The sequence below is a fragment of the Hermetia illucens genome, chromosome 5, assembly GCF_905115235.1.
Source record: "Hermetia illucens chromosome 5, iHerIll2.2.curated.20191125, whole genome shotgun sequence".
Taxonomy (NCBI): domain Eukaryota; kingdom Metazoa; phylum Arthropoda; class Insecta; order Diptera; family Stratiomyidae; genus Hermetia; species Hermetia illucens.
This window is the reverse complement of record NC_051853.1, coordinates 37,866,559-37,880,854: the sequence shown is the minus strand read 5'-3', so window position 1 is coordinate 37,880,854 and position 14,296 is coordinate 37,866,559. Positions and strand designations below refer to the sequence as shown.

The 14,296-nt window shown below is 45.4% G+C and overlaps 1 protein-coding gene across 1 annotated transcript; it reads right to left on the bottom strand.

Moving 5' to 3' along the window:
- Window positions 1-9,075: 9,075 nt before the first annotated feature.
- On the bottom strand, window positions 9,076-13,965 carry LOC119657059 (fibroin heavy chain-like). Its single transcript, XM_038063813.1, has one exon. The coding sequence runs from the start codon at window positions 13,963-13,965 to the stop codon at window positions 9,076-9,078; it is 4,890 nt and encodes a 1,629-aa protein (XP_037919741.1).
- Window positions 13,966-14,296: the final 331 nt, after the last annotated feature.

Sequence of the window (14,296 nt, the reverse complement as noted above, 5' to 3'; positions counted from 1 at the left end):
AGGAGACGCTGAACGGGAGGCCACATCAGCAAGGACTGTGGAGCTGACCGAAACAGTTTGCAGTGCGATGGAAAGGAAGATGTGGGCCATCAGTACTTTGCAGTCAGCAGCAGGGGCCTGGGGTTCAGGAGATTAGACTTAACTACAAATAGAAGACAATATCTAACGTTTCAGGAGACCCTTTAACATAAATCGCAGAATAGGATAATACAAACCAACCTCAACCATTGCCTGGTGGCGCAGGACCTGCTCCTACAGCATCTCGCAACATCGATATGGCCATAATTAGTGAGCTATATCGATATAACGGTGGTGGCATTAGGGTAAGAAATCAAACGGGCCAAGCAGCGCTTTATGTTTGCAGAGAACAAGCAAGGAAATAATGAAGGGACACCAAGAGCAAGGCTTCATCAAAGTGATGGTGAAAGAGGTTCACATCTACAGCTGCTATGCTCCACCTAGCGCTACATTTGCAGAGTATGAGCAGAGGGCTTTGGCTGATAATCATAGCAGGTGATTTTAATGCGTGGGCTCTTGAATGGGGCAGCCGGATAATGAATATAAGAGGACATGTTCTGTTCGAAGCATTCGCGGAACTAGACGTGGTGCTCGCGAATGTTGAGATTTGATACCTTTTGAGGGGAAGAGGTCTGTTGTCTATAGTGGATCTGACACACGTGAGCGCCACTTCGGCCTGTATTCTTGAATGGTATGGTCAGGGAAAAAGTTACCTTAATTGTGTTACGAAATCGTAACTTTGCAAGTCGCATGTTTCTGGGCAATGAGGCTTTACCAGTAGCGACGGTCGAGAGAAGACACAAATATGTAACTGGCTTTAAAGAAGTCATTCGGAAGAGTAAAAAACTGTTTCAAACTGTTGTGCGGCCATGCCGGTATAAATACTTGGGATGGAGTCTACAGGTTGGTAATGAAGAGGCGGTAAAGATCGTCTCTGGTAACCTGCCGCACCCCTGCAAGAGATTGTTCCAATTGTGTTCCTCACCACGAAAGAACGGATGACAAATGGTCGTCCAGCTGAACGGGGGTATAATACCTTCAGAAAACGTGGAGGAGCTGCCGGAAATATGTGGTAAAATCGGTGACAATAAGATCCTGGGTTTGGATGGCACCTCTAATAGAGCTTTGACGCTGGCAGTGAAGACTAGGCCTGACCTTTTCGCTAACATCTTGGAGGCATCCATAAAAGAAAGAATATTTCCTGCCCAGTGGAAAAAGCGAAAGTTGGCGTTGCGTTCCAAACCCAATTAGCCACCTGTGGACCCACCATCATATCGTTCCGCTGGTTGGATATAATGGGGAAATCGGTGGAGAGAGTCATCTACAAGCTACTCATCGTTGAAAGCAAAAATATTGCCAAATATTGGCACATCGAACCGTGGGAGGCTGCTTCTAGCTTTAAGAGTCATCAGTGTGGGCAGGTGAATTCGGTTTACCAATTGTTGCCTTCGAGGATTTGCAGCACTTTTAGGACTACACCAGATGATGCAGTGCATTCCTTCCTTCCTTCGTAATCATAAAAATACAGCAGGAGTTTATGAAGGAGGAAAGTAGAAAGGAGCAGATGAACGTGTGCGTATAGACAACCACACATCGCGATGTGATCCTTAAATATACGGGGGATAGTTTTAGGTAGGAACGAGTTCCACACGTACCCGTTCTACCTTCGACGTTCGTGGTGCGGAGGCCGAGCGACGTGTCTTTCTAAGATTTTCCACTACCATGTACGTACAAGAAAAGGAGGGCCACACGCGTTGCGTGTGCTGTGTAACTCCCTGGTTGTTGAGCTGAGTTGCTATTCATTCATTTCTGTCTGCTCGGATTACTGTTCCATTGGCCTTACTGTTGCAATGTATATCCAAGGCTGCAAGTTTTGGGGTGCATTCCCATTTTTTCCCTGCTGTGAACCAGCAAGTCATTAGAGCCATTGTGGCTTTCCGACATATGATATGTTTTCGACATGTGTCTTTCTGAGTAGTTTTTGGTCTAGTGATTCTCAAATATTTGACCTCTGTTTTTCGTTTCACCTTTATGTCACGTACCATAACCTAATGGTTCCCAGGTAATCAAACTTGCGCTTCCTAGTGAATATGAATATCTAATACTATATCGTTGGGTTGGATTTATGCGCAACGTCGCCTTTTTGCACCAGTTTAGTCATTCGTAGTCCAGTTTGGATTCTGTCACATAGGATATCCTCATATTTGCTAGATTAAAACAATGTCATCAGTATAATCCTGGAGCGGCATACCAGTGTTTGTTAGCTCTTTTAGAGGTTCACCCACTACCATACTCCAAATTAACGGCGATAATACCTCACCCTGTGGACAACTTTTAGCAGTGTTCATGACAATAGAGTTCGTACCTGTCGGCACTTCTATCCGCCTACTCTCTAACACTTCGCCTATCCAGAAGTCCAGGGTGTTTCCCATTTTCTAGGGGATCAGGGCATCTCATAACTCTGTATGCGATGTGTCATCGGATGCTCCTTTGATATCCAAAAAGCACACCGTCCTGCTCGGTAAGCATGTTGACATGGATGTAGGGGATCACACATTAGAATGTTAGTTATAATATAGTTGCCTAGGACCATCTCCACCGCTTTGAGTTCACATAATGTCAGAAAAATCGGCTTGAAAAGTTTAAAATGAAAAGGTTCCTATTTATCTGCTTTCGTAATAAAGACCACTGACCACTGTCTGTCTGTCTCTAAGCCCTTGATCTATATCCCAAAGCTCTTAGCATCTCAAGATTGTAATAGTGCTGGGAAACACCATCTATTCCAGGTAATTTCAGTAGTTTATAAGTTCCCGCTGCCCATCTTACTCTAGCTTTCGAACATACCTCTTTTGATAGTTTTTTACGCATCTCTTTTTCCTTCTGTCTGTTGTTAGGTATCAGACAAAATATTGTTGCCTTTCGCCTTTGAGCAGAACGCTGGGAAAAGAGTCCTGAGAAGCAGATATACCCTTTCCTCCCTATTCTCGGTAAATGTTCCATCTTCCTTCTTCACGCAGGTAGCAGATATCGTCTTGGCGTTGGCTGCAGCCTTGAATAGCTTGGAAGCTTCTGCGGCCTGATCCCTTCGCAGAATTCCCTGAAGCTCTTTTATTTTGCTTCCCTCATCGCGCTTCTATTCGTCTTCAGTGCACTTTTGCACTTGCCTGTCTCCGGTTTGCTTGAAGGGTTTTCGGACTCCGGTTTTCATCCTGGCTAAGTTCCTGTTTCACCAGCGAACGTCAGCTGATGACTTGACTGCCTTAGTTGCGCAGATGACGACATTGTTGAGGTCTTCGACCACTCCATTTCGGTCCTCATATCACCTGTAGATGAGTCACGTTGTCAGGCAGATGTTTTGTTTAGCAATCCCAGTCTATTCAGGGGTTCCCTAGTATTTTATTTATTTCCGAGCTATCCTCAATGTCGATTCTGATTATTCTGTGATCCGACACTGAGGGCTCATCCAGCACCCCCAATTCTTGACCAAGCTGCTCATCAGAGTCTTCCCTAGAGTTGTGTATAGTATCTCTTGCCTGATGCCAGTCCAAATGTTATATACGTTATGTATTTCTAAATTATTACTGAAGATGAATTGAAGAAGGTACTCATCAATTCGATTGATGTCGCTGCTTTCCCAGATTTTGTGGTGGTTGCTGGCATCGTAGCCGAGGAGAAGCGCTAGTACCTCCATCTTGCAGAATTTCACCAGTCTGACGACTAATTCTGGTGGAATCCGTGTCCTGACAAATATCTTGATGTTACGACTACCTACTGAGTTCGTCTCCCGGCTTCTAATGGGTCTTGGACAGCGACGATGTCTCCAGTTGGAAACTCTGACAAGCATAAATATTCAGTTTCATTTGAGAATGATGCATGCTCTTAATTTTTCACAAGAGGAATCGCTAGTTGCATACTTCCTTACTGTACACCCAGGGTTCCTGAGCTAGCACTATCCTAATGTTATCCTCGGAAAGTGTCCTTCAAATTACTGCTGACGTTGCTTTTCCACGGTGGAGGTTTACCAGGGCTGGCCATTGGCTACAGGTCCTTGAAGCTCTTCTTTAATGTCGGAACACCATCCTCCATCTCGAAATGGCACTTTCTTGCGTTTCACTGTTCGACTTGAATCCTAGAAAATTTAGGTGTTGGGCAGTCAACTTCTCTTCTTGGGTGGACAGCGGGTCCCCTTCTCGTTCAGTCCTGCTCTTTTTGGCCTCTACGGCCTCTGCGGTCGGAAATCTTGGTAGGCTTTCCATTCGATGCTTCCTCCGCAGTCCTTTTTCTGATTTCGCCCTGTGCGCATACGAGAGTATGCCACATCTGTTATTGATAAGCCAGCTACATCGTTTAATTTTCTATCGGTCATCTACCTCGATCGTGAGGAGTTTGCTTTTGCCCGCTTACTCGCTTCTAAATACCGAATCGTTGTGGCTTTGGAAAGATAGACTGTCACTATATGTGCCCATGGTATATCACCAGCAGATGCCAACGGTTCTCTTCCAGTCTGGGAATTTATGGACCATAGTGCTAAATCAGTCTGCCCTTCCTTTGGTCCTGCAGTCTACCTGTTTAAGACCTGGTCGAAATCGTATTCCGGTGAATACGAGCTCATAAATCTCTATGAAGATGAGGCCCTCAATGATTTCTTGCTCCTCACAAGTGAGTATTTGCTCCGGCAATACTTTCGACAGTATGGCCAGTCAAATGCTCTCTACCGCATTAGCACACCTACTCTGCGCGATATCCGCTTTTCCGGGTTTGGGTTTGGGTTTCTTGCGGGTATTCTTTTCTTGCATGTTGATCTCCGCTGACCCCGGCTTTCTGAGTTCTAATACTGAAGGCTTAGATCTAGCTTGAACCTTCTTAGGGGCCTCTTCTGCGTTGTAGTGCCACTGAGGCCTGTCTGTTTTCTGACGGCGTAATTTTGCTGGTTCCTTGTTTTTGCGCAGGAACCTTTGTTGGTTGCGGTGTTTGCAAGAGTGTAATTTTGAGCTTGGCAAAACTGCTTTCCCTACTTGTGTGTATTCACGTGGTTTTCAATGTTACGAACGTGTGTCATCGCCTGATGGGTCATTTGTGTGCGGTACGGGGTCGAGCTTGTTTATTATTTGGTTTTTTAATTTTTTTTTATCGGAGTACTCATATGTGGGCTAGGTGGTCCGCATGCTTTAGCCCCCGTAGCATTGTGAGATCAAGCTCACTCATTAAAGCGACCAACTGGAAACAATCCAATGGGCATCGTTTGCATGACACCCTTGAGGTGGTTTTTGACTCCTGGGTTCAGATTCGTATCGTTTTGTCAACAGTAGGCTCAAATCGTACATAGTATGGTTACCACCACCCATTAACCGTCTTGGTAGACTAGAGGCTTGGCTCCTGGAGAGCCATATACCAACCGCACAGAGAGTTGGTTGACTGCCATATTCCGAATCAGTCTATCCTATTGAATTAATTTTTCGAAGTCTGTTGATTGTCTGGTCGACTTTGTTGACTTGCGGTTGTAATTGGTTTCGTGGTCTGAATGTCTGCTATAGACATCCCCTCAGTGCAGGTATTTCTCCATTTGCATAGCCGAATGCCGGTTTCAATCGGTCCATCGGCACATTGGTTTCATGTCCCTTGAAGTTAAGGCGGTAGACGTTATCATTCAGTCGTCTGACTACTAGGAAAGGTCCTTCGTGTGGTTGATCTATGATAGATGTTTTTTTCACGTGGTCACCCCTGCTGTATAAATTTCCTTGATTAATTGTGGCGTGCGAATATATGCGGTTGTGATTCTCACAACGACAACCTCAGATGTTCTAAAAACTATCGTGGGTCTAGAGGCCCCTATTCCATGAATAATTCGCCCAGTTCAGCGGTTGGAGTTCCTATGCCTTCTTTCTAATTGTTGCGTAGTCCGAGTAGCACAACGGGAAGTACTTTGACATTGCAGTATATTATTGTTGTTTTGCTAGGACAAAACTGTTTCAACCAGGCTTTTCGCAGGAGTTCTTTTCAATTACAGTCGTTGGCTTAAGCTGTTGTCATTTTTACGTCAGAGAATATTGTTGGTGTCGTTATTGAATTTACGTGCGACAAAGCGTCCACTATCTAGCTATCAATACCGCTGATATCAAGGACCCTCGTGCTGCCTTGGTATACTATTTCGGATTTTTGCGTTTATGGTTCGTTTAAATGGTGGTGCCCTGAAATATGGATTTAAAGGATTAAACAGTGTTGCATATCGTTAACAGTTTCCTATCGTAAGCTGTATTTCGCCTGCGTACTGTTGAATTTTTTGAAAACAAAAAACCAAGTTGTTGGCATTGTCCATTGACTGCTGTTTCAGTATAGGACTTGTGGCGTTGTGGGAGGCATCTGTGGTTATATGAGATACACTCGTTCAGTTGGGCGTATCAGGAGGGTTATTTCTGCGGGCAAGCCTTCTGTTTCTGCAGCCCATGGTACAGGTCGCTTGCCCGTCTTTTTCATGCCTGCTGTGATTCCGTTCAGCGGTGCCTGCCGTATCCGTTTTAACGGACAAGGTAGGTAATCTCCGCAGTGAAGAAGGATGGAAATTCATCCAGCCAATTAATGATCTGATTTATACTATGTGCCAACCGACCGTAAATACTGGTGAACTTTTCGTACCACCAAAAATTCTGCACCCGACACATCCGGACCTGATTACGGTTCGTCGAACTTTCTTTGCAAAGTTCATGCCCGGATTAGTAGCAACGCGAGTGGTTTCATCAATGTTCCTTTGTTTTCGTCTCTAGACATTCTCTAGATTGTCTGATAGCATTCGTTGGGTCATCTTAAAAATTTATGTTAATATTGCATTCCGAATACATATGGAATCACTTCCGCAGTGCCGTTGCAACCCATTGTAGCCGACAGGAAGTTTCTGTTTAAGAGTGCGCACAGTTCGAATTACCGGTTCTTAACTAGAGATGACATAACTTTGGAAAATCCTCCGCACCAACCTCATTTCCCCCATGCTTTCCCCTGTTAACGGCTTTGTTTTGGGTCTCTATATTTAGTAGTATCCTAGTGATCAGCGAGCTGATGCTATTTTAAATTCAACTTCTGACCAAAAATCATCCCGAGTTATTTGGGAGAAGGCTGGGAATATGGGAATTGGTGTCCAACTTGTTCAATCCAGTACATCACAGTACCCAGCCTGAAAAGTGCCTCATTGCTTTCTTTCCAGCATTCTGAGTTGAAGGCGTTATCATCGTACAACATTTGCTTCTTTCAATAGCTGATTTTGACAGATTACTCAACAAATGCAGCGCATTGGTCGTTGATTTCACTTTCCATAATCCAAACTACCTCTTTATTTTTTCTATTGCGCAGGGAAGATAACCTTTATCAAGCAAGCTGGTTGCTACACTATACTCACCTTATCGGTCGCTGAAGTCAAACCAGTTCAAGTAGTCAAACATTAAGATTGTATCAAGACTCTAAAGTCAAGTGGAAATACCATATCCAAGAACAATATCTGAAGTACTGCAGACTAAATAATATTAGTGGTCCAGAACTGTAATAGTCAAAACTTGGATATTTCCGCTACAATTTGTTGAATGTACACCTATCATGAAGTATACTTCGATATATGAAAACAACATTCATTGCTGAAACAAGGTGGCCCGGGATAACCACTAGTCAACCTGTTGGTGAACTACCGTGAGCGGAGATAACGCGTGCTCTCCTTGTAGGCAAGGACAACCATGAGGATCTGTTATGGCGAATTTGTTTGCAGCTGGGTTCCATAACAGCAATAATACCAACAACAACAGAAAACAACGACACAACCGGCAATAGTCGAAATTTTTAGAAGGAGCGGCAATACAGCAAACTCACTGCTTCTGGCAAAAAAATCCGTTTGCAAGACTCACGGGACTGCGACAGTCATCTACTGAAAAGGTGGAAAGGCCCACTGATCCATTGGATAAGGCGAAAAATAGTAGTGGGTAGCAACGTGGAGAGTAATAGTTCTGGTGGCCAAAAAGGAGAGACGCCATCGCCATCCATCGATTGGAAAATAGCTACAAGAAAATATGTCAACTGTGACCTACGTGACCTTCTAGGGAAAAAAAATGTGTCAACCGATCTCAGCCGAAAGGTAAGGCTGGAGAAAGAAAAGCTATTCAAGAAATATTAGGTGGTGTTCCGGAAAATGAAGGCCATCATCCAGCGAAACATCTCTAGGGATGTCAAAAATGGCATAATGGGCTTGTAGGAACTCCTGGACCTTATTCCACACCAACGAAAATCGTGGAAGACCGTCGATGACGAGCTGAGGAGAAAACAAATTGCAGCCCTTAGCTAAGTAAAACGCTGTGCTCTCAGTCCACCAGAAGGAAAAGAAACAAATGATAAAAGAAGGTGGGGGGAAGGATCGTAGATATGCCGTTAAGGATGTAACAAAAAGAATTCTGCGAGGTGGTAATCAAACGGACTAAGCGAGATCAAAAAGGTCTTCAATACAAGAAGTACGATGTAAGTTGGGTAGCGACAGCAGTGACTCTACTGTGCCAAAATCGAGGTTAACTATGATGAAAACAGTAGCCCCCTCCCCCCCCCCCCACAAAAAAAAGGGTGGCACAAACAACGGTCAGAAGCTACACTCATCAAGCGGAGCGAAAGTAAATCTTTCACCGAGATTTTTCGAGAATTCCACAATATCAAACCAGAAGACGCGGGGGTAGATGTCAAATTTATGAGACTGACTCGCACTGGCGATATGCATGTCGAACTTGGATGGAACACTGGCAGGATGAATATATTTGGCGACATGATTTAGGGCATTCTAGGCACGAAAACAATGCTTTCCAGCTCTAAAAATAGGAGATCTGGATTCGCTGGTCCAGAGGACAAAAATTGGTACTGTACGTCCTTGAGAGGCCAGCGAGGCAACTTCTTCATTGCGGTAAAATAGACCGGCTCTATGATTTCCAGGATAAGACGAGGGCAGTTTTAAGGCGCAGCCTTAAGTGGTGGGCCTACGGGCACATAGTTTGGATTTGCAAAATGCAGGACAAAAGCACTGAAATATTTCAGAAAATTTATTCATAGCGTACATGTACATTTTGGTGTATTGAGTGTTGATCTAGATCCTGACAAAAGTGGATTATATGATCCACTGCCTGCTGTTTGTTTCGAGAAGTAAATTCCGGCTACTCCACCACCTCCGACTAATCCACCACTAGTTAATCCACTTCCAGCCAATCCACTCCCTATCAATCCACCGCCAGCTACTCCGCTTGCACCTAGACCAAGTCCTAACGAAGGTGACGATGATCCACTACTTACTATCTGTTTCGATGGGTAAATTCCAGCTACGCCACTGATAAGTCCACTGGCACCTAATCCAGCACCGGTTAATCCACTACCAGCTAATCCGCCGGCACCCAAAACAAATCCTATTAGTCCATTTCCGGACAACCGACTTCCTGTTCCGCTGCCATGCGATCCTCCTTTGTAGCCTGAATAGAAAGTGGAAGGAGCTCCTACAGATCCATGGAAGCCATTTCTACGCCATGCCCAGTACGACTCAAGACCACTGCCGTATCCCGAATATACACCGCTACTACTCCACTTGGGATCATTATAAAGATTTGAAGAGAAACCTGCACTACCAACGGTTCCCATAGTACTTGGGAATATAGCTGGGCTAAAATTACTTGAACCTGCTTGTATTGAGGAGAATTTAGATCCGGAATATCCTGGTTTGAATGAGGTTAGAGTGGCAGTGTATCCTTGTTTATAACTCGATGGATAATATTTGGACCCACTGCCTTGACCATATCCGGCTTGATATCCACCACCAGCATTCCATTTACTTTGGCTATACATTAGACTTCCAGATGAAGGTCCGCTTCCGATGTGCGCACTTCCGCCTCCAGGTAGTCCACCAACGATGACCCCGCTACCAAAAGGCTTATTTCCAGAAAGTTCACCTACAGAAATTCTACTACCTGCAGGACGGTTTGAAATTTGTCCATATCCGGATCCGGAAGTGCTACCGAAAGGTTTGTTTGCAGTATAGATGATTGCACCCAATTTACCGCCACTTTCTAATCCACTTCCTGCTGTACCGCTTCCACCGGAACCACTATATTTGCTGCTGTAGGTTGTACTAAATCCAGTGTAAGAGCCTGAAGGAGCAGCATCGGCTCCGTGGAAACCATTTTTACGCCATCTCCAGTATGAATCGAGGCCATCTCCATATCCAGAATATACTCCACCGGTGTTCCATTTTGTACCGCTGTAAAGGTTGGAAGAGAATCCAGGGCTACCAATAACCCCTGATGTGCTCGGAAACGCGGCAGGGCTAAATTGAGTAGATCCAATTTGAGTTGCAGAAAACTTGGATCCGGTCAAAGTGGCCATATTTCCGGGCTGATTACCTTGAGCATAGCCAGTATAGTATCCAGTTTTACGTCCACTATTGTCTGCTGTCCACTTACTTTGACTGTACATGGGGAACATGCCGGAGATGGTAGAAGGGCGACTTTGGTATTTTCCCGTTATATGGGTTCCATGTCCTTCGGCAACTACCGCTGGTATAGTGGCACCACTCAATTTTGTACCATATACATTGAAAAAGTTAGATCCTGTTGCTGGTGAACTTGCTGCATTCAATTTTGAATAAACGTGTGGTCCGATCCCTAATTCAGGTCCAAGTGAAGCGCCTGCTGGGGCACCGGCTTTTGGTACACCACCAAATCCAGCCCCACTTTTGAATCCGGACGCAGTTCCAATAGCGACTCCACTTCCAGATGCGACTACGCTTCCCAATCCTCCACCGCTTCCATATTTGGTTCCGCTTTTAAATCCAGTTCCACTATCAAGTCCGGGCCTACTTCCAAATCCAGAACCGCTTCCACCAACCAAATATCCGGATCCGGCTAACCCTGAACCTCCAGCACTGCCGAAAGGCTTGTTTGCTGTATAAATGCTTGCACCCAATTTACCGCTACTTTCTAATCCACTTCCTGCTGTACCGCTTCCACCGGAACCACTATATTTGCTGCTGTAGGTTGTACTAAATCCAGTGTAAGAGCCTGAAGGAGCAGCATCGGCTCCGTGGAAACCATTTTTACGCCATCTCCAGTATGACTCGAGGCCATCTCCATATCCAGAAAATACTCCACCGGTGTTCCATTTTGCACCGCTGTAAAGGTTGGAAGAGAATCCAGGGCTACCAATAACCCCTGATGTGCTCGGAAACGCGGCAGGGCTAAATTGAGTAGATCCAATTTGAGTTGCAGAAAACTTGGATCCGGTCAAAGTGGCCATATTTCCGGGCTGATTACCTTGAGCATAGCCAGTATAGTATCCAGTTTTACGTCCACTATTGTCTGCTGTCCACTTACTTTGACTGTACATGGGGAACATGCCGGAGATGGTAGAAGGGCGACTTTGGTATTTTCCCGTTATATGGGTTCCATGTCCTTCGGCAACTACCGCTGGTATAGTGGCACCACTCAATTTTGTACCATATACATTGAAAAAGTTAGATCCTGTTGCTGGTGAACTTGCTGCATTCAATTTTGAATAAACGTGTGGTCCGATCCCTAATTCAGGTCCAAGTGAAGCGCCTGCTGGGGCACCGGCTTTTGGTACACCACCAAATCCAGCCCCACTTTTGAATCCGGACGCAGTTCCAATAGCGACTCCACTTCCAGATGCGACTACGCTTCCCAATCCTCCACCGCTTCCATATTTGGTTCCGCTTTTAAATCCAGTTCCACTATCAAGTCCGGGCCTACTTCCAAATCCAGAACCGCTTCCACCAACCAAATATCCGGATCCGGCTAACGCTGAACCTCCAGCACTGCCGAAAGGCTTGTTTGCTGTATAAATGCTTGCACCCAATTTATCGCTACTTTCTAATCCACTTCCTGCTGTACCGCTTCCACCGGAACCACTATATTTGCTGCTGTAGGTTGTACTAAATCCAGTGTAAGAGCCTGAAGGAGCAGCATCGGCTCCGTGGAAACCATTTTTACGCCATCTCCAGTATGACTCGAGGCCATCTCCATATCCAGAATATACTCCACCCGTGTTCCATTTTGTACCGCTGTAAAGGTTGGAAGAGAATCCAGGGCTACCAATAACCCCTGATGTGCTCGGAAACGCGGCAGGGCTAAATTGAGTAGATCCAATTTGAGTTGCAGAAAACTTGGATCCGGTCAAAGTGGCCATATTTCCGGGCTGATTACCTTGAGCATAGCCAGTATAGTATCCAGTTTTACGTCCACTATTGTCTGCTGTCCACTTACTTTGACTGTACATGGGGAACATGCCGGAGATGGTAGAAGGGCGACTTTGGTATTTTCCCGTTATATGGGTTCCATGTCCTTCGGCAACTACCGCTGGTATAGTGGCACCACTCAATTTTGTACCATATACATTGAAAAAGTTAGATCCTGTTGCTGGTGTACTTGCTGCATTCAATTTTGAATAAACGTGTGATCCGTTCCCTAATCCAGGTCCAAGTGAAGCGCCTGCTGGGGCACCGGCTTTTGGTATACCACCAAATTCAGCCCCACTTTTGAATCCGGACGCAGTTCCAATAGCGACTCCACTTCCAGATGCGACTACGCTTCCCAATCTTCCCCCGCCTCCATATTTGGTTCCACTTTTAAATCCAGTTCCACTATCTAGTCCGGGTCCACTTCCAAATCCAGAACCACTTCCAAATCCAGAACCACTTCCAAATCCGGATTCACTTCCAAACCCGATTCCATTTCCAAATCCAGATTCTCCTCCAAATCCAATTCCACTTCCAATACCAGCTCCACTTCCTTTTCCAAAACTGGAACCCAAAGTAATTCCTGTTCCCAACCCAGAGCCAGATGAAGAACCAGAAATGTAACCACTGGAAGTTCCGGTCGGAGATCCTTCACCGTGGAATCCATTCTTACGCCATTTCCAATAGAAGTCGAGTCCACCTCCGTAGCCTGAATATACTCCTCGATTACTCCATTTGCTATCAGTATATAGACTGGATATGCTTGGGATGGTAGGTTGGCTACCTTGAGTTGATCCGGAAATCAAAGTGCCGCTACCATACATTGGTTTAACTCCGGCTGGAGCGAACATGGAGCCTGTGCTCCAACCTGAGCCACGTCCGTAAAGACCGTATGATCCGCTGGTACCATATTTGCCGCTGCCAAATCCAAAAATGTTTCCAGTAATTGTGCTGTGCCCTTTCCCAGTTCCAAGTCCGAAACCTCCAACTGTGCTATATCCTTTTCCAGCTCCCACACTGAATCCTGCGTTTCCTAGTTCACCTGTGGATCCTCTTGCGCCTAGTCCGGACTCGGCAACGGTGCTGTGTCCTTTCCCAGATCCAAGTCCGAAACCTCCAGCGGTGCTATATCCTCTTCCAACCCCAATACCCAAGACTGTGGTCCCTAATCTTCCTGCTCCTAGTCCGGACCCGGTTAAGTCACCACCAGTTAGTCCACCGGCTCCAAAACCACTTCCTGCTTGCCCATTTGTGTTTGAACCAACACTAGATACTGCGTAACCTCCAGAGTAGGATGATGGCTTGTGCTTGGCTGTAACAAATCCACTTTTTCGCCAGTTCCAATAATAGTCTAAGCCTCCGGACCCATATCCACTGTAGATACCATCCGAACTACTCCATTTCCCACCGTTGTAAAGCGTTGAATCGAATCCACTTGCAGCATTGTTCCAACTCGACCCGTGTCCGTATCCCATATAAGATACGGCACCATTCTGGGACGATGCACTACCACTTCCAGTGACTGCTTTGCTTGCAGGATATGCACTACTACTGTAGGAGATCTGCAGCGGGGAGGAATATGATGCACTCCATTTCCAGTTGGTTGGAGTCTCGATGAGTGCTCCTTGGTACTGGCCTCTGCCACTCGCGGTACCAGTGGCCACCAGGAGTGTCAAAAAACACAAAAACACTACCCTCATGTCGACAGTTAATATTTCCAAGTCAGACTGATAGCGAACGAAATGGTTAATTGACTATTTATACAAGATAGTCTTGACTACAAGTAGGAATTTTTACGTAAAGTATAAAATATCTAACGAACGGGTCCTGTGGATTCTGCTTTAGTGAAAGACAATAAAGAATAATATTTTTGGGAGAACGTCATAATGCGCCGCTATAGAACCCCATCTCGAACGCGAATCAAGTTCTGCAGCTTTTCTAAGATATTCGTTCATATCTTTTCTTGCAGTTTTGGATTTTAGACTTGCAAGTAATTCTTTTGTCTATTCCTAATTAACGGTGTTGTCGAGT